The sequence below is a fragment of the Gracilinanus agilis genome, chromosome 2 (assembly GCF_016433145.1).
Source record: "Gracilinanus agilis isolate LMUSP501 chromosome 2, AgileGrace, whole genome shotgun sequence".
Taxonomy (NCBI): domain Eukaryota; kingdom Metazoa; phylum Chordata; class Mammalia; order Didelphimorphia; family Didelphidae; genus Gracilinanus; species Gracilinanus agilis.
In genome coordinates this window covers 178938765-178959651 of record NC_058131.1, presented here as the reverse complement: position 1 = coordinate 178959651, position 20887 = coordinate 178938765, and the positions used below count along the sequence as shown (strand labels likewise).

The 20887-nt window shown below is 38.5% G+C and overlaps 1 protein-coding gene across 1 annotated transcript in view; it reads right to left on the bottom strand.

Moving 5' to 3' along the window:
• ADD2 (adducin 2) overlaps nucleotides 1–20887 on the bottom strand; it is a 53446-nt gene that overhangs the window by 8378 nt on the left and 24181 nt on the right. Inside the window, exons 8-13 of the mRNA XM_044660884.1 lie at nucleotides 19195–19371; nucleotides 14203–14460; nucleotides 12321–12440; nucleotides 10849–10938; nucleotides 8371–8536; nucleotides 1276–1401 (exon numbers count right to left, since the gene is read on the bottom strand). Coding sequence (XP_044516819.1) covers nucleotides 1276–1401; nucleotides 8371–8536; nucleotides 10849–10938; nucleotides 12321–12440; nucleotides 14203–14460; nucleotides 19195–19371 — 937 coding nt within the window. The remainder of the gene's footprint in view (nucleotides 1–1275; nucleotides 1402–8370; nucleotides 8537–10848; nucleotides 10939–12320; nucleotides 12441–14202; nucleotides 14461–19194; nucleotides 19372–20887) is intronic.

Below are 20887 nucleotides of genomic sequence, written 5' to 3'. Positions count from 1 at the left end.
AAATCCATATTCCAAAAGTCTCAGTGTAGCTTTAAGCTTTAAAAGCTATTGAATTAATAGCTATTTAAAAATAATAAGCTATTTCAGTAATTTGCAATTTTAGCTATTTTGATAGCTATTTTTAATAATTAATAGCTTTCAAACCAATTAAAGCTTAAAGATGCATTAAGACTTTTGGCATACCCAATATATATACTTACAAAACACACACATGCACATATATATGGGAATATGAGCTTATATGTATATACACGTGCACATATATTTTTATGTAATAGATACACATTTTCATGGGATTTTTATACATTACGACATTTAATACTCACAATGACCTTCTGTGGTAAATAGGGCAGGTATTATTGGCCCCATTTGATGGAGAAGCAACTGAGGCACAGAGAGGTAATGTGATTTGTTGAAAGTCATACGGCTATTTAAATGCTTGAAAGGATTAGAGCCAGAATCCAAATGCCTTAACTTGTATTCCAAAAAATGATTTCTTCCATGATTCTCTTGCATAGATGAAAATGGTCATATGTTGATTCAGTTACTATTTGAAATTGAGTTATTATTGTTGATCACATTCATTTGCTTATTATTCTGGAAGGAATTAAAATGGAAGGTTTGAACTTAGATCTTGGGAAGAAGCTCTTCATTGATAAGTCTGTAGATTTCTTCCTAGAGATCAGGTTAATAACAAAGTCACATTTATGTTGTACTTTGACTTTACAAAATCTCTTTGGAGGTAGGCAGTAGAAAAATTTTAGTACCTCCATTTTTATACATTGGAAAATGAGATTCTGAGAGAGATTCTGAGACCTGCCATAAACACACAACTGATATGTGTTAAATATAGGATTGGGACCTGGGGGTCTTCTGGCTCCAAAACCTGCTCTTTCCACAACCCTGTGATGATTATTTGAAATGTTTTAGTCCTGTATGGACAGCAGGAGATTAGACATTCTTACCTGTGGGAATTCATTCCAAAGTGTAGTGATATATTACTCAGAGTAGGAAACAACCTTTGGCTATGACTTTGTTTTCTTTTTCACAAAATGTGTTCTTTGAGACTAGCATGATAGATTAAAAATGATGCAGATATACACTTGGCAATCTGTATTTCAGCTCTCTGCGGGAAAGGGGGGCAGAATGTCGTTTTTATGTGCTCCTTATCCATTCATATATATGTATATATCTTCATTATCTTCTCTGCAGGGACTTTCTTTGGTCAGTTGAATGCACTTCCCTTTCAGGTCACCCCCTTTGAGCTTAACTTACCCTCTGAAGATTTGGATGGAGAAAGGGCAGGACTCTTTGTTTCTGCTTTAGATGGACTCTTCACTGGAGAAGCAGGGGCAGTCTTCAAAGGAGAGCTAGGTTCTTCTGTTGTTGTTTCTTTCTCACCTGTGTAAAGAGAAAAACCATCTGTGAATAATGGTCAGAAGCTGGCAAAAAAAGGTCTAGAGATGGTATAGAAGGTGGAAAAAAATAACTCCTTTCTCCCCATTCACCTCTTTGTCAATCAGGATTTTATTTTAGCCCTGGAGAGGCAATTAGAAAGATCTTTAGCTAGATTCTCTCTCTTGAATCATCTATAACAGTGATTCCCAAAGTGGGTGCCACTGCCCCCTGGTGGGTGCTGCAGCGATCCAGTGGAGTGTTGATGGCCACAGGTTTTAACTTTTTTTGTATTACATTCTATTCTGAGTTCAATAAATAGTTTCATAATTTCAAAGTTCAATGTTTCTAATTTATACCTTTCTTTACTATATTTTATGAAAAAGCTAGAAACAACACATATATCTTTCCTATTAATTGCTATTAAAATTTAAAAAAAAATTAATTTCCAGGGGGTGCTAAGTAATATTTTTCTGGAAAGGGGTCGGTAAGCCAAAAAAGTTTGGGAACCACTGATCTATAACATAGTGGACTGAGTTCCATTGGTAAAATCTATTGCTGCTTTTTTGTTCATTTAGCAAGCATTTGTTCAATGCCTATTGTATTAGCGGCACAAATATTGAATGAGAGAAGAACATAAGGATTGCTATAGTGGGTTAGACTGGAAACAATATTGTATAATGGAATGAGCAATGAAATAAACACTAGATCTGGAATTAGAGGTTCTGGGTTCAAATCAGAATTCTGCTTCTTAGAACCATAGTTCTAAGTTGACAGTTGTGAAGGGCTCTTACAAATTATCTATTCTAGGGCTCAGCAAACTCTTGTACCTTCCCTCACCTGTTTTTGTATAGTACATGAGCTAAGAATGTTTTTTACATTTTTAAATAAAATAGAACTTTACTTAAAAATGCAAAAAACATTTTTAGCTTGGAGATAGTTTGCAGACCCCTTTATCTACTCCAACTCCTCTTATAGATGAGGAAACTGAGGCCCAGAGAAGTAAAGTGGTTTCCCTAAAACCACACTGATAATGAGTATCATAGTCATCTAGGTGGCACAGTGGATAGTGTGCCAAGCCTGGAGTCAGGAACGACCTGACCTCAAATGTGGCCTCAGGTACTTACTAGCAGTTTTCTCATCTATAAAATAAGCTGGAAAAGGAAATGGGAAACTACTCCAGTATCTTTGCCAAAAAAAACCACAAATAGGATCATGAAGAGCTGGACATGACTGAAAAGACTAAACAATGATGAATATCATAGTCAGCCTGACACTAACTCTGTTCTTTCTATTACACCATGCTACTTACTATGTGTGTGATTCTGGACAAGTCAGTTTCTTTTTTCCAGACCTTATGTTCCTCTTCTGACAAATAACTATTGGACAAGATGACCTCCAGGGTCCTTTGGGAGCTTTAAATCTAATAATCTAATATTTTGTGTTCTATATTCAAGGATCAGCTCTGACATGAACGTGTTCTATATCTCTTTTAGCTGTAATATTCTAAGTTAATCTAATTATTAGATTATTAAATCTAATAATCTAACCCTATCTTTGGTTTCTGATACTGATCTACTTTATGGGTCAACATAATTGCCCTTTATGACTCATTGAGTTTGAAATATACTAAAACCTGAGGGTTCCCCACCCTGCCCTAGAACTATTTGTCTAGGCATACCTAGTGTATTACAAAATTGATTTTTTGAACCTATATGCAGTATTTTACATTTAAATTTACATTGCTATTAAATAATATCTTCTTATATTTGGTTCACTGTTCCAATCTTTTTGAGGCTCAATTCTATCATTCAAAATATTAGCTGTCTCTTCTACTTTCTATCTTCTTATAATCTGCAAATTTTCTAATAGTGAAGAAAAGATGAAATATAGAGTCTAGGAGGAAGGTTTTACCTTTATAGAGTGTAATTCAATATAAGTGGGATTCCTCTTGGGCCTCATTCAAAGGACTCTTGTTACTAAAATATATCATAAAAGCCTTGATTATATAAACTAGTTCCTTCAGGCTTTAAGGCAAGGGCAAGGAGAGAAATCACAGAGTATTAGAGCTGGAAGGGACCTTAGTTAGAGCCTGACAGGATAGCAGAGATCATTTCAACCAAAGTCCTCATGTTATTGATGAGAAGTGTGTCAGAGAGGGAAGTATTCCCATAGCAAGAACATAGCAAAGCCAAGAGAGCTAGGACCCACTTATTTGGAATTTCACTCAAGCTGGCCTTTCTCTTTCCACTATACCATATTGCCTTTTTCTTGTTCCCTAAGAATTGTGGACTGCAGGAAAGAAAGCCTTATCTGCTATTTAATGACCCTGTATGCTTTCCTTCAGTCATCTCTAACTGTCAAAGCAGAATAAAGTGATGAAAGAGGAAGAAAGAAGAGGCTGTAGCATTTTCTTGGCAGCTCAGCAGCCCTTGGCAACATTTGTATGACTGAGCAGAAGGTGATATGTGAACAGCACAAAAATAAAGAGCCACCTTTTGATAGAATAATCTCACTTTGAAAATAGTGCCAGATATCTGAGTGGAGTAGCTATGAAGAAGAGGAAACTCTCTTCTCTGAGCTGGGAGGGGATAGATGAAGAGCCAGAAAATGAATTAAAAAAGGAAGTAGATGAGTGACATTATGCCAGGTGGCCTGGTTCAGAGGTAAGGTCGTCCTCAAGAAGTAGAGGTATATGTTATGGAAAATTAGAATGGAACATGTGGGAATTTTTTTCCCCTGGAAAAAAAATGATTGTGTATGTTAGGATGGGGTTATAAAGGAAGCCAGATCATGAGATGCAATGGAAGAAGGGGCAATCCAGACCTTGCCCTTATGAGGGTTGAAAGGGAAGACATAGGGCTCAAGGGAGGATTGCAAGATGAAATATAGAGATAACAGCTCTTATGAGGAGGAAGTATTCCTTCCAAGTCAGGAAGCAACATCTTCCAGAAGGAAATGGCCCCCACCCCAGACCTCAATGCCTTGGAAAAAAACCCTGTTTAGTTACCACTCTGCCATAGAGTTAGACTCTCTACTGCATGGCAGGAGCTGTTATAAGAGATGTTAAATGTGTATTGTGTATTGGTCTTGTATAATCTGTGAAGAAAGTGATATAAACACAGTAATAAAAGGCCATCTTTCAGATCCTTGTCACTCTAAAGAATCAGGACCATTCTTGATCTTGTCTGCCCTGGGATCTTTTAATGATAAAGGAAAATTCTGCTTTACTCCTTCAAGAACATTTTTTTCCAATAAAATAAGGAAAATTGGGGACTGATAAAGTCTACTTCATTAGTATTTACTTCCCAACTCTAGAAGTCAAAAACAGATGGAGTGCAGAATTCCGTGTGCAGTCAGAGTGGTGCCACTGAACAGATCGGACACAATCTCCAGCCTCACAGGCAGTTTCCAGGAGGCAGCAGGCCAGACCCCTCAACCCCACCCCAATTTTCCTATAAAACACTACAAAAAGCACAGCTCACCAAACCACAATAACCACAAATCAATAATAATTCTTATATGCTGTAGTGTTTTATACTTTACAAATGTTTGATTTCCTTCTAAGTTCTGGCCTTGTCTAGCTTAGCTTGAGGAAAGACATACAAGGCTTTGGATGATAGATCTTTGATTTCTTGCAAGAGCTATACTTGAAACCTCTCCATCTTGGTAGTACCTGCTAGAAATTATCTTCCATTGGCATAACTTTCAAGTGCCCAGGGCTCTCTGCATGCTACAGTGAAGGCATAGGTAGTATGTGCTTGATAAAATATCTTGTTTTTTATTTTTTTAAACCCTTAACTTCTGTGTATTGGCTCCTAGGTGGAAGAGTGGTAAGGGTAGGCAATGGGGGGGGGGGTCAAGTGACTTGCCCAGGGTCACACAGCTGGGAAGTGTCTGAGGCCAGATTTGAACCTAGGACCTCCTGTCTCTAGGCTTGACTCTCATGCACTGAGCTACCCAGCTGCCCCTTGATAAAATATCTGCTGAATTACATGACCCTGTTTTTAGAACTTTTCAATATATCAGTACTATGATTGGGCCTTGTCATCTGCCTTGCCTCTGCTTCCTAAAGATAATTGGACCTCTTCATTTGCCTTGCAATTGAATCTTCCTAGATGTGTTCTTTCCCCTAATTAGATTGTTAGCTTATTGAGACCAGTGACTATCTCATTTTTTAATTTGTATCCCTAGCACTTAATATAGTACATAGTAAGTACTTAGCAAGTGTTTTCTCATTTTGTGACCTTTTTTTCAGGCTGTGGCATTCTAAATATTCCCTAAATCATCATTTTCCAAACCATTTTGGCTAGCCAACATTTAGGAGTATTTGAAATAGATTGATAGAAACCTAAATATTGGCTCAGTTAGGTTAGGGATATAGAATGTTATGGAAACAAAGGAGAGGGTGGCCAGAAATTTTTTCAGCAAAAATCAAATAATTAAGCTTCTTTATACATCCAAGGGAAAAGCATGATGTAGTATATACATAACTGGTTTTGGAGGGAGACCTAGCTCCTGGAGTCATCTTGCCTCTGATACCTCCTGCCTGTGTATCCCCTAGGCATATCTAGTCACTTAACCTCTTAGAGCAGTGATGGGCAAACTTTTTAAAGAAGGGGCCAAAGGAAAGGAAATGCTCATCTGTCAGTCCTTTTCTAAGGCAACTCTTTCAAAGTTTTATTGTATTGTATTGTATCCTACTCATTGTATTTGTCAGATTAGGAATAATGTCCTATTCCCCGGATCGAACATTTCAGGGGGCTGCATCTGGCCCATGGGCCATAGTTTGCCTATCACTGTCTTAGAGTAATCTAGGCTAGAGGTATACCAAATACTCCCTCAAACAGTACACAGCACTCCTTGGGATTGAAATGTAGCTCCTCTATGAATTTAATGTATTAATATATTAATGAAACAAGAAATATATAATTGTTTGGCTTTCTAAGTCAATATGTGGCCCAGAGGAATCCTTACGTATGGTTTAGTATGCCTCTGTTTCTAGGAGAGTCTGATGTGACTTTTCTAGTCAACTCTCTGAGACTTAAGTTGCAGAGAAAGTGTCCACCTGCACTGATGGAGGTGTTCACCTGTGAGCTCCCAGGGCCATTGAAATCACAGTTCTTAATCCAAAATTTGCTTCATGTGATATGTATTTTTAAAAACAACATTTCATTTTAATGTTTTAGTAGGGGAAATACTGGCAATATCAGACTTTTCTTTTGGAACCCCCATTCTATTGGAATTCCCAGAGCAGTTGGAGCACACTCAGGCAAACGCTATTCTGAATAGTTGAACCATTAAGTCAGTCACTCCTGGACATGATAAATTAGTTTTCTTGTGGCATTTGGGTACCAGGTGCACTGAGTTTCCCGTTACCATCTGTTTCTGTATACCTCTAGCAAAGACCTCCCCAGTGGGAGAGAAAGATGGATCACCTTTCTGGCAGCAGAAAATGGAAAAGGAAGGTATTGGGACCAGTGTTGACTACTAAAGGGGTTAAAAAAGAGTAAAAGAATCAGTCTGAGAGGTTCAGCTGGAAAAAAGAGTCAGGATGTTTTTCTTAGGATCAATTGGATTATCCTGGGTTTGAGGTACTGACCAGTAAAGATGTTATTGGTAATGGTTTAATGAGCACATTACAAAGTACAATGGTCTGAGAGGCAGGAGACCTGCCTGGTTTTCTTCCTTCCTCTATTATTAGATTCTTGACTTTAAATACTATATAATCTCTTTGTGTCCATTTCCTGCTCTGTGAACACTAGGGGATTGGATTACAAGATCTTTAAAGTCCTTCCTATATCTGAGGTTCTGTGTTTCAAATTCTAGTGTTCTTTTCTGGATAGAACCCACTGCCTGGGTGAAAGGGCTGTTTCATTTTTGTCACTAGCACAGAACTTATACTGTATGTATAGTAGGTGCTTAAATACTGAATAAACGAGGATTGACTAATTTACTTTGGCATTCTGGATTATATATGCTAGGACTCCTAGCCCTTGCATTCTATGCCCTATAGTATACAGTTTCATCCAGTTCTGACATTCTTCATTCTAGAATTCCTTCCAGCTCTAATACTTTGTGTTCTATATTCTAGGATCTTGTCCAGCCCTGATATGAATATGTTCTATATCTCTTTCAGCTATAACATTCTAAGTTCTGTATTTTAAGGTATCTTATAGCCTTGATATTTCATGTTATAAGGTTTCTTACAGCTCTAATTCATTGTCTCAAGATCCCATTCAGTTCTGACATTATTTTTATGGACAGTATGGGGCGTACTCTATATGCATTCATCAGGGCTTATAAACTAGACACAGTCCTCCTCCTCCATTCACTTGGTGTCTGCCAGGAATCAAAGAAATAAACAAGATAGTGCCCCTCATCCATCTCAACAGGGAGCAGGTGTGTTGGGACAAGTTAACCAATTAAGGAAGACTGTCCTGATAATGAAGGGTTTGCAGTTCCATGGATGAATCACGAAAGCTGTAGCATCTCCTTTTTCTGGAAGGCTTCAATAACAGGAGAGAATCTCTGTTTCCTGGAATGACTTGAAATTTTTCCCATCTGAGGAGGTAGGTGGGTACCGGCCTAACACTAGTAATAATACTTTATTTTCAGAGTCTTTTCACATCCATTTGGAAAGTCACTTCTTTAATATGGGCCTCAGTTTCTTCACCTGTAAAACTATATTAAACCACATAAAGTCTAAGGTCACTTCAAATTTTAAATCTTCTACTCTCATTTTGTCCCTATAAAAGGGTAAAGAGAGGTTTTAGTGTCCTCAGTGTCCTCATTTGATACATAAGCAAACTGAAGCTAGAGATTAAGTGACTGGCCCAGATGCATACAACTGTTCTGGCAAAACTAGAGTCCATTTTTCTCTGTCCCCCACCCCCTCACTGTGCTACTGTGCCTGAATATACCTCTTAGGGACCCTTGCCATCCCTAATATAGTCATGGTGGATCCCAACTTACCATCAAGTTCAAGTTTCTTCCTCTCCACCTCTTTCTTATATTCCTCCAGTTCTTGGTCAGTGAGTTGGCTAAAAGGATTTGGGGGTTCTGTTCCCACAGGCACTGTCTCCTCTGAGTCGTCTTTGGTATCTGTGTCACCTTTGGAGGCCAGGTGGCTTTCTGTAGACTGAAAGTTAACCATAAAATACATGTCACACCCAAAGAACATGGAGAGCTAACCCCACCGATTAATTTTCTATGAGGTTTCTGTGGCCCAAATCTTAGTTATCTTGTCAGGGCCAGATTGATGATATGCAACTTCTTGGAAACAAGAAACCCAAAGTCTCCCCCGGCCCCCGCCCTGGCCCAGGGGAAGCATGGCAGAAAGGGGGCTGATTATACCATCCACACTTAATCACCACCCAAGGTTAGACATATGTCAAAGTTCTCCCCAAGATCAAGTAGGATTGTTAATCAAAGAGCAAAACCAAAGTATGTCCCCAGCCTATAGGAGAACCACCTCTAACACTGTACTTTTGCATTTCTTAGCTACAATAACATTGTTCAAATCCTACAAGTGACTCAAATCTCAGTGGTCAGCTAAAATCCCAGAAGGTTCAGTGCCAGGGCATACAAGCTTTGGAAATAATACTAATAATTAACATTTTTTTTAAGCAAAGTACTTTACATAGATGATCTCATTTGATTTTCACAACTACCCTGGGAAGTAGATTATTGTTATTCTAATTTTTAAATGAAAGACTTGCCCAGGGTCACATAGGTAGAAAGTGTCTGAAATAAGATTTGAAATGCTCTAAATCCTGGGCTCTCTTCACTAAGCCCCTGAACTGACTACTCTTCCTGACCACATCACATCCTGAGAGTAAGTTGAAATTATTTGAGACTCATAAGCAAAATACATCATGCCACACTAGCTACAGAATTCCATACTCTTCATACTGGGAAATTGAACATACTGTGGGCACCTCAGGCTGTTTTGTAAATGTTAATTGACCCTGATTTGCCATAGGAAAATGTCTTGGGTTGACTTCTGTCTGGAAGTCAGTAGCAATGATTTCCTGAAGAATCAAGAATATTTCTCTCTTTTGCTAAATGTTATCCTAGTTCAAGCATTAAAATGACCACATGCTATTTTCTATTTCATAGGATCCTAGATTTAGAGCTTAGAACAGACCTTGGAAATCATTTTATTTTTTATTTTACAGAGGAGGAAAACAAAAGTCAATTGAAGATTTGCTCAATATCTCACAGGGAGAAAGTGGCAGAACCCAGATTCAAAAGTAGGTCTTCTGACCCCAAATATAGTATTCTTTCCAATGGCTACACTGAGCCACTATAACAGTAATATTTGGAGAAGTTTTCTTTACTCACCATGAGCCTGATTCTCTAGTTTGAAGACTGAAACCCAGACTTATGTAGGCCTTTTTAAGGTATGGATTCTTTACCCAAGTTCCAAGAACTTGTTTGTGAAAATGTTTTAATAACTATATTTCAATAGGATTGGTTTCTTTTTTAACCCTCTGTATTTTATCTTTTACACTAAAAAATTTTGTAACTGAGAAGGGATCTATAAGTTTCACCAGAGCACTAAAAGGGACCATGTAACGATAAAAGTTAAGAACCCTTGTTCTAAAGGAAGACAGCTTTGGGTTTAAATTGGCAAAGGTGAGGATGTCAATGGTCCCTTGTCCTGTGGGAAATCTCGAATCCCTCTGTGTCTCTTCTTCCTCCCATAGCATCTGAGCTAAGTCCTCACAGCATAGCCTCTTTGCACAGAAGGTTTAGAGTTTATATGCTGACAGCTACAACACCCCATGATTCAGCTTTGGCTCAGGCCGAAATTAGACCAAAATTGGGTTCAAAAAGAGAATAAGGGAGGTGGTTAGAAGAAGAATTTTTCTCCTTTCTGTGTTATGGGTTGTTATAACCTGCAGAATTAAAAGGGGGAGGGTGGAATTGCTTCTCTTGTTTTCAAAAAAGCAAAACAAACCAACAAAAAAACTTGAGATAGAGTAGGAGGACAACATTTTGGGACAAGTGTAAATAGAGGCAATTTACCCATACTCATACAGGTACTAATTGGGAGAGGTAGTCATGGTAAGAGGCAGAGTGATAGAGGTCAATGAGTGCCAGATTGAGAACTAGAATCTCTGGGTTTGACTCCCAACTCCCCTACTTTCTACCAGTATGAACTTGGACAACTTTTAACTTTCCTAGGCTTCTGTTTCCTCATCTGTAAAATATATGCCTGGTACATGGTAGGTACTCAATAAATTCTTGTTGATTGATTGATTGAATGAGTCAGAGTATATAGCCATGGATGCCCTTTCTAGTTATAAAAAAAAAAAAAAACCCATGAGTTAAAAGACCTGACACCCCTTCCCTTGACCTCACGATTTCTGTTCTCTCACTAAAAACTAGAACCAACAGAATGAAAGAAAAATGTTCCCACTTCAGAAAAGAATTAAGGTTGCTGACCGGACTCCTACTCTTCTCTGCTATGACACTAGCCAACAGCTGTGACTGAGGACCTGCTGATTTCACATCTTGCCGATTTTGCTCCCGAATCTGAAAAGGGAAAGAACAGAGGGCCAGTTGTTAGTTCACCATAACAGGATAGAAGATTCTTTAGACTCTAAAGTATAGATATATCTATATCTATCTATATAGATATAGAAGATGCCATTCCTGAAACATAATTGGTGTTAAGTAGTGGTTCTCCAGTGTGGTCTAGAGCTGAGTGGTTCATGAAGGTCCTTTAGGTGGTCTCTGAGTTTGTTTCTAGTTTCTAATAAAATATATTAGAACTACTTTGCATGGAATTCTAGGCCCTCCACAATGTGACATCACTTTTTCTTTCTTGCCTTATTTAATAGTATAATCCTTAAATGCTCTACATTCTACTAAATGTAGTCTATGCTCTTACCTTTCCCTATCCTCAATAAGCCTTTATTCTCCTTTTTCCATGCCTTATCTTATCTACCTATTAAGCTATAAGATGTAATGAGGTCATTTTAAAGTACATTTCTCTTCACATAGTAGATGCTAAATAAATGCTTATTGAATGAATTAATGTTATATTTATTATATTATTTATTTTTTTGTTTTCATAAAAAATTCATCACATTTATGATGAGAAGTATATTTTGCAATACTCCTGAAGTGGGTCTTTGAGGCACAAGATGCCAAGTGGGAACAGCGGGGTAGATTATTGGGAGGGAAGAAGCCCTCTGGTTCTAGCAAAGTAGTGTCTTTTATTCAAACAGTTTGAGAAATACAGTGATCCCTCACCTATCATGGGAGTTATGTTTCAGAGAACCCCCATGGTAGGTGAAAATCCCCAAAGTAGAGGCATTATATTTATCTTATTATTTATGTAAATATATATATGTATATATATATATTTTTAAGGCTTTATAAACTCTTCCCACTCTCCTATAAATCTTTTCCACACTCTTATTAACCTACACTGAGCCAATTGGTGTGCCCAGGATACAAAACACAGAGCTGTGGTTGGTCATCTTTCATTCCATCAGCTAATAGTGTGCCACAATAAGTGTAACTTCACAATATAGAATTGGTTATATATTTTAAAACAAACAAACAAACAAAACAAAAAAACCCGAAACAGTGAAGACATGATAAGTGAATTGCCATATAGTGAGGGCCGACTATACTGTTAGAGACCAAAGCTATTGAGATGTAAGGCACAGACTTAAAAAGGAAAATAAGCCATTTATGAAATTATAACATAAAGCAATGCAATGGGATGATGAAATTTGATTTGTAGAATTGGATCTACAGTTTCTCAGGGGCACGAATCAGACATTTTCACTTCATGAAGAATCTGTGGCATCAGGGACCCATACTCATCCCAGAGACCACAATCATAAAGCCTGAAATAGTATCAAGTGAGGCATGAAAAAGGAGATAACCAGGGATCATTTTACCTTGTTTCTCATTTCCAGCACTTCCTGGGGGTCCGTATAGAGAGGCACAAATTGGTTTGGATTTTCGATTCGGATTGGCATTCCACTGCTAGACTTTTCTACTTCATCTGCCTTCATCCACTGACCAAATACAATGCAGACCAGGTTAGCAAAAGAATAAGGTGCTCAAAAATACCAGCATTCCACAAAATTGACAAACTACTTGTCCTTCAGGGATGATCAGTATTGTTATCTCACCCTGGGCTTCTTTTTAGACTTATCTCCTAAGGTAGGATTTAACAACCTATGGACCTGTATGAAGAAGACTACCTATAGACCCATTTTCAGTATCATAAACATATATAAAGTAGTATAGAATACTGTCTAGAGTGCTGGATTTGGAGCCAGGAAAGGCTGTGCTTAACTCCTGATCTGTGATATTAGCTATGTGACCAAGGTCAAGTCATTTAGCCCCATTAAATCTCATCTTTCTCGTCTGTAAAATGAGATAATAACATGTAGACTTTTCCCCACCTAGTTGGGGAGTCATCATTCCAGGACAGAAAATGACTTAAGCTAGGGAAGGGATAGAAAATTCAAGGATGGGAATGAAGAATGGAAGTCATGGGGAGAAAACTCTTCATTTCTGGGATTAATCTTAAGACTTTTCCATGACTTCATCAGTGATGAGCAAATAGTAAAGGAGTAATTGAGTCCTATACAGTCTAGCTAGCTAGCCAGTCAACAAACATTAAATGCCTACTATACCAGGTACTGAAATAAGTGCTGAGGATACAAAGGCAAAAGACTGTCCCTGCCTTTGAGGAGCTTACAGTCTAATGGGAGAGACAAGATGCAAAATAATTATGTACAAACAAGCTATCTACAGGATAAATTAAGGGACTAAAATTAAGGGAGATCAGGAAAGGTTTCCTCTAGAAGATGAGATTTTACTTTTATTACTACTTGAAGGCAAGGAAGTGGAGGGAGAGATTAGGAGGGTGAGAATTCCAGGGATCAGGGACAGACAGTGAAAATGCCTGGGAAGAAGATGAATTGTCTTGTGCAAGGAGTACCAAGGAGGCTAGCATCACTGGATTGCAGAGTAGGTTAGGGCTAAGGGCCAATAAGTCAAATACCCACAAGGAGGCTGTCAGGAAGCAGGATTTGAGTTCCTAACCATTACAGAAGAGTGATCTAAGAAGAGAAAATGGAGGAAGAATCAGATTTTAGGATCCTTTGACTGATTGGACACTGATCCTACTCAAGGTCATGAGTGTAAAAGCAACTGGAGGTTATTTGCCACTTCCTAGTAGGAGTAGCTGATGGGAAAGTGAATCTAAGCACCTGACCTATGTCTTTGGAACTCCTAGGTTTGAAAACAAGCCTGTAGGCTAACTAAAGATTATCTAGATCTGAGAGAGGCCATAGGCTTGTTGGCTGTACAGAAGTTATTTTTTATTTTATTCACTTTATTTCTCTAGGTATGAGTAAATTATGATCAACTCCATTATATTATGCTGACATGTCCATTGAAGGTCACAAAAACTCAGAAACAAGGGAAGAAAGCCTCAGAGATTGGTTCTAGCCAATAGACTAAAGAGATAAATCCATTTAGATCCTGACCTTAGACCAACTAGATGGAGACCATTATCCACAAAAGAGGCAGAGCTAGGGGATAGATTGAGCCAGCTCTCGGATAATTTTAATCAGCTTGATATTACCCAAGAGAGAGCATTAGTAGAGAGCTTGGTACAATCTGTTATTGGCTCCAATATTTCCTAGGGTGAACGTGGGACTGCCAGCCTCCAGGTCTCTGCAATGAATAGGGTCAGGCACTGGTCAGCAGTGCTTTTTTGTGGTTAAGCAGGTAAACACTATCCCCCTCATCTCCAACTCTTACTGTAGTTTTGGTCCGAGGACTGCTTGTGTTCCTCTGGACCTCATCTGCCACATTGACCCGAAGGTATGTGTTGGGACTATTGAGCCAACGGGTCTTCTCCTTCTGCTGTTTCTGAGCATGTTGCCGCAGAGTGGAAATGGGGGCTCCATCCTCTTCAAAAACAAAGGCAGTGACAGTGGCTGGGATCTCAACCTCACTTTTGTGTTTCGTTTTCTCTTGGACAAAAGGATATCGATAGGTGTATCCTGTTCGGTAACCCTAAGAAGACAAAAGGAGTAGATTACCATGGAAAAATTGTGATTTGAGCAAACACATGTCACCTTGCAACTTCCCCAGCAAATATAATGAGTGCCCAATGTATTAAGTTTAACTATGGAGAATCACTTTATAATAAGACATAGTAACAGTGCTCATAGAGTTATGAAATAGAGGGTTAAAACATATTCAGGCAGCTTTTTGTGATGGTGAAGAAATGGAAAATAGAGGGGTGACCCTCAACTGGGGAATAGCTGAACAAATTGTGGTCTATGGTGGTGATGGAATCCTATTGTGCTATATGGAATGATGAATAGGATGATTTCAGAAAGAACTATGTGAACCGATGTAGAGGGAAACAAGCAGAACCAGAAGTACATAATACACAGTAACTAAAATACTGTGGAATGATCAAATGTGATAGACTTTGCTACTATCAGCAATGTAATGATCCAGGACAATTGAGGGACTTATGAAAAAGAAAGTTATCCACCTCCAGAAAAAGAACTGTTAAGAGTAGAAATGCAGATGAAAACATGATTTGTCACTTATTTATTTGGGTACACATTTTGGAATTTGGGTTTTATAAGATTATTCACTTTAAAAAATGAATAATATGGAAATATGTTTTGCATGATAATATATGTATAACCCAGATTAAATTGCTTGTCATCTCTGGGAAGGGAAGGGAAGGGAAGAAGGGAGGGAGACAACATGAATCATAACTTTGGAAAACTTATGTGGAAATTTGTTAATAAAATAAAATAAAGATAAAACAAAAAAGACATGTACAGGCAACAGTAATACACATTTTTATCACATAATAAAAGCATCAGAGAAGAGCAGAGTGCTGTATGAAGGGGAACTTGCCATCCCTGATAAAGGGGATCACAGAAGGCTTTGAGGAGAAGACAAGGCCTTAAGAAGGCTCAGAGAACATATACATTGAGCTTTAAAAGTCAGGTAAAGACTTAACAGGAGAAAAGCACAAGGGATATATGAACCAAGGCACAGAGAAAGTGCAGAGTATGCTAGGAGTTTGCCTATGGTACAGATTTTCAACCTTTTTTGTATTGACTCCTTTGTCATATCTGGTGAAGCCTATGGATCCCCTCTCAGAACAGGGTTTTTAAATGTATAAAATACAATGCATAGGGTTACAAAGTCAAAAGTTAGGGGAAATAACAATGTATTTTTTTCCCATCCAAGTTCATGGACCTCTGGGAATCTATCCTCAGAAATCTTCAGAGTACGTGGGCCCCAAGCTAAGAACAAATGGACAAGGAAAGAATAAAGGATATGGAGGAAAAAAATAGGAGACAAACTGGATAGGTAGAGAGTTACTAAACCACAGAGGGCCTGGGGTGCCCGAAGAGATTTCACTTCACTCCATGGGTCTATAAACACATACTATAGCACAATTATGGGTATGTAGTGCTTCCTCATGTCCTCCACCATTGCAACTATCACTTGAATGATACTGTTACTCAATTCAGATTAAAACTAAGCCTGAGGAACTGTCAGCATATACAAAAATTGATGCTGCCTGATTTTTTCAGGTGGAGCAGTGATAGCTACATTGAGCCCATTATGGAGGGGGGACTAATATAGGGATTGAATATATATGCAAATTTTAAAATTTATAAAATTAGAGCATGATTTAAAGAAAATAAGCCATGATTGTATTTGCCTCTCTTTTAGGATACTATAGATTCAATTCAATTCAATAATTTAATAAATTATACACATACTACAACCTAGATGCTATTCTAAAAGCTCATTTTGTTGCTTATGCTGTTACTACATGGTTGTGAATTTTAAAACATAGTAATTTAAAATAATGATAATTTGGGGCAGCTGGGTAGCTCAGTGGAGTGAGAGTCAGGCCTAGAGACAGGAGGTCCTAGGTTCAAACCCGGCCTCAGCCACTTCCCAGCTGTGTGACCCTGGGCAAGTCACTTGACCCCCATTGCCCACCCTTACCAATCTTCCACCTGAGACAATACACCGAAGTACAAGGGTTTAAAAAAAAAAGACTAAAAAAAAAATAATGATAATTTTAGCCATTCCATAGTTTTTTTGTTACAGATTTCTATAAATCTAATTGTCTGGCCAAAATTATTGCAATGTTCAATATTGCTTTAATAAACTTGAATAAAGTCAATATATCTTTTATCCCAGTTTCCCAAAGGGTTGTCTGTAGCTTGAGAATGAACTTGGAAACCAGCATCTACTTGCAGTCCCACTGTATGCAAAGTACCTTGTTTGAAATAGGCTGTTCACATAGGTCTACAGGATAAAATACAAATTCCTTATCTTGGCATTCAAGATCTTCTAAAACCTGGCTCCAATCCACTTCCTACACTTATATTTCTTTTCAGCCATTATACACTAGCTGTTTCTTGATCTAGTTTTGCCCTTTTCCATTTACATGAATTACCACAATTTATTCTACATACTCCTTCCACATTTCCACCTCTAAAAACCTCTTCCTTCAAGGCTCAGATTAAGTGCCACCACCTACATGTAGCCTTCCCTGATGTCCCAAGCTAAAAGGATTTTCTCCTTCTTCAGATTTCTTCTAGTACTCAGCTTGCCATTTAGCTGATGCCATATTTATTTGTCATATTAGAATGCAATCTAATTATCTAATGCACATTATTTTTCATCTATGTATCTCATTGTGACTTGTATGTAAAAGATGTTTAATTAAATGGAATATTACAGAATTATTCCACTGTAAGTTTGTGCCTTGGTTTGTGAGGCTGTTCTGAGTCCACAGGATACACTGGATTTGAAATCAGAGGCTTTGAGTTTGAAAACTAGATCTGTTCCTTAGCATTCAAGGCTGGGAGAGGGATGTCAGCAAGAGGAATAGCAGTGTCACCAAGGTTAAAGGGGGCATGTTGCTGCCCATAGCCACCAGTTATTCTTTAGGCCCATCAAAATCTTTGGAATGTATTATTTATGCTTGTATGAAAATGGGGTGAAAAGGTGGGAAGAAACTAGCCCTCGAGTGCATGAAATGAGGTTTGAATAACTTGTGTTTACGAAAGAACCTTTTTGTTTTTGTTGTTCAGTTGTGTCAGGATACTAGAGTGGTTTGCTATTTCCTTCTCCGGCTCATTTGACAGATGAGAAAACTGAAGCAAGCAGGGTGAATGTCTGAGGCTGGATTTGAACTTAGGATGGATGAGTCTTCCTGACTTTGGGCCATCACTTTATCCACCATGTCAACTAGCTGCTCATAAAATAAATTAGAATATATACAAAACAAGGTGTTTATTTATAGAATTAATTTATCTAACAGAGTGGGAAAAAGGGAGGAAGGAAAGAGAGAGAGAAGAGATGGCTAGACCCAGCTTTATATCAAACTGGGAGCCCTGAAGAATGGTGTGGGAGCCAGTGCCCCATACTATATGACAAAACAAATATTGGGAGTCATGATAAGAAGCCTAGTCAGATCCTGAATTGTACAGTATAGCTGAAAAGCCATTTTTTGAGCTCACTACTCCATGCACTTATGGGGAGAACTCTGGGTAAACAAAAGGGCATAAATGACAGTGAGTGTGACATGTATTACCTGTGTGACCTGGGAAAATCATTTTCTGGGCTTTGGTTTCCTTGTCTATAAAGTGAGGGAATCGGATGAAATGATCTCTATGTTTCTTTCTTAACCTAAACCATATGATTCTATGACTTCCTTTGTCTGTTTTCCACATAGAGTTAAAGTTTTTTTGTGTTTCTTTTAAACCCTTACCTTCCATCTTAGAATCAATACTGTGTATTGGTTCCAAGGCAGAAGAATGGTAAGGGCTAGGCAATGGGGGTTAAGTGACTTGCCCAGGATCACACAGCTAGGAAGTGTCTGAGGCCAGATTTGAAATGGGGACCTCTCGTCTGTAGGCCTGGCTCTCAATCCACTGAGCCACCCAGCTGCCTCCATTAGTTAAAGTTTTATACTCGCTTCTTAATTTTTTTAATGCCTTCTCACTATTTGCAGCTTCATTTTCAGTGGATGATTTTTTTCTAATCTAAGACATTTAACACGAACTCCCTTACTACCTTCATGATGATAATAAAGAGGCCGAGAGTCAGAAGGCATGAATTCTACAGTTCTGACTACGATAGTTAAAACCACTGAGGCCACCAGGAACTAGAAGGGAAGAAATCTAGAATAAAGGGAAGTCATCCCACTGGGAATAAAGAGTTCTTGGGCAGAAAGATCCAGTCATTTGGTCAAGGCAAACTTCAACCCTAATGACATCTGAATGAATACAAATTGTAAATTAGTTTCATGAATTGCTCAGAAGTAACAAAGAAGGTAATCATGAAAAGAACATGAACAAAAAGCCAATCACATAGTGAGAGTGAAAGGTAAAAGATGCACAGCTTTAGTGCTTTGCTGCTACCTAGAAACATGCCTACTCCTTGAGAAAGGCTTCCAACTCTGTGGGTGGGTTCATATGAAGGATTAATGGAAAAACAAAAACAAGAATCACAGTATGAAAAGATATGAATGGGTTTCAATTTGTACTACTGGAGGGAGTATCTATATCAATAAAAGCAGGGATCTGTGGAAGTGTTGCAACATAAACTAGTGGAGTTCAGGTTCATGAAGACTTCTCTACTATTAACAATGCTAGTATGTCCTTCAAACAAATCCCCATGTAAGCATATTTGGGGACCCTGGCTGCAAAAAGCCTGTGGAAGAAGTGGCTCTGGCCACAGACTCACCAGATTATCCAGCATCCTCATGAGAGCCTCAAACTCATGCTCACCCAGCCGACTCTTCTGCATGGGTCCAAAAGTGGTCCCAGCCCATCGCACGGATCCCACCTCATGGGGCCGATGCTTTTCTCGCTCCAGCAGGATGAGGTTCTCTGATCCTCCAGCACTGGACAGAGCAGACACCTAGCACAAAGGGGCAACATCTGTAAGCATGATGGGGATAAATAACACATATCTTGACACATGTTAAAGTTTACAAAGTCCTTTCCCTACAATAAATAGTACATCTGCAAATAAGAGAACTAAAGCTCAGAATGTTTAAATAACTTGTTGATAGTCATCTAGATAATAGGTTTTAGAAGTGGAATTGGTATCTGGGCATCCTGATTCCTGGGCTAGTGTTTCTTTCCAAGAAGCTTCTAGGAACCAAGTGACCTCCCTGGGTTACTTGACTTTTCCCTTTTTCTATATATAATTAAACTAAATTGAGATAATCACATTATTAGAGCTAACTAATGAATCAATAAATATTTATTAAAGGAAAAGTTCCCCAGAACACTGGTCCTGCTTCCAGCTCATCCTTCACAAACATTATCCAACTATCATCACCCATGTGAAGAAGAGACCAGTCAACCCCACCATATTACATCTCTGGGGCAGGAAAGCTAGCTTAGCTGAAGCAGCAAAGCACCCAAAGTCAAGTTAACAAGCTAACAAGTATATATTAAATGCTTGACATGTGCAGCCATTTTCTTGGGGATACAAAGAAAGGCAAAAATAGTCCCTACCCTCAAAGAGGGGAGAAAATGTGAAAAATATATACAAATAACACATGCATACATGCATACACATATACAAGATAAGTTGGAGATTGTCACAGTTGGTGAAAGAGGAGGCAAGCCAATGCTCCAAGGGAGGCAAACCACTACCACTATATCCCTCTCAGGCCCCAGCAGCAACCTGGAACCCTGAACCCAAGAACCCTTGGAATAGCAATGTTCCTTGGTCCAGTGGCCCTATTTCTGGCCACCTCCAAAAGCCAGCATCCAGGGGGAGGTGTCATCTGGTTAAGAGGTGGTTGCCTCTACAAGTGTGGCTGCCTCTACCTCCTGACCAGACAAAGCTTCTGAAGAGGCAGAAAAGAAAGTTCTTGCCACCCAAATAAATCCTTGGCACCATCAAATGGCTCAACATCAGAAATAGGATTTTATCCATGGAAATGGCCTTAAGGAAGATGCATTAACATCTACTTTGCCTTTGACCCCTAGGACTACATATTTTTTTCATGTGATTTGCAGCTGATAACTCTTCTAGGTATTGTCTATTCTTGTTATTTTTATTTTCTTATTATATTTAAATATATAGTTTATATTTAGCACTTAGCTTTTCCACTTAGCATAGGGCTTTGCATATAATAAATATTTATTAAATGCTCATTCATCAATTCCTTCATTCTAGGGGCATCTGAGTAGAGCAGTGGATAGGTCACTCAGGTCAAGAAGACCTGAATTCAAATTTGGTTTCAGACACTTATTAGCTATGTGACCAAGGCAAGTCACTAAGCTGTCTGCCTCAGTTTCTCCAGTGGTAAAATAGGGATATAGCACCTTCCTCCCAGGTTTGTTGTGAGGATAAAAATGAGAGGATACTTCTAAAGTGGCTAGTACAGTGGCTTATTTCCTTTCTTCCTTCTTTCCTT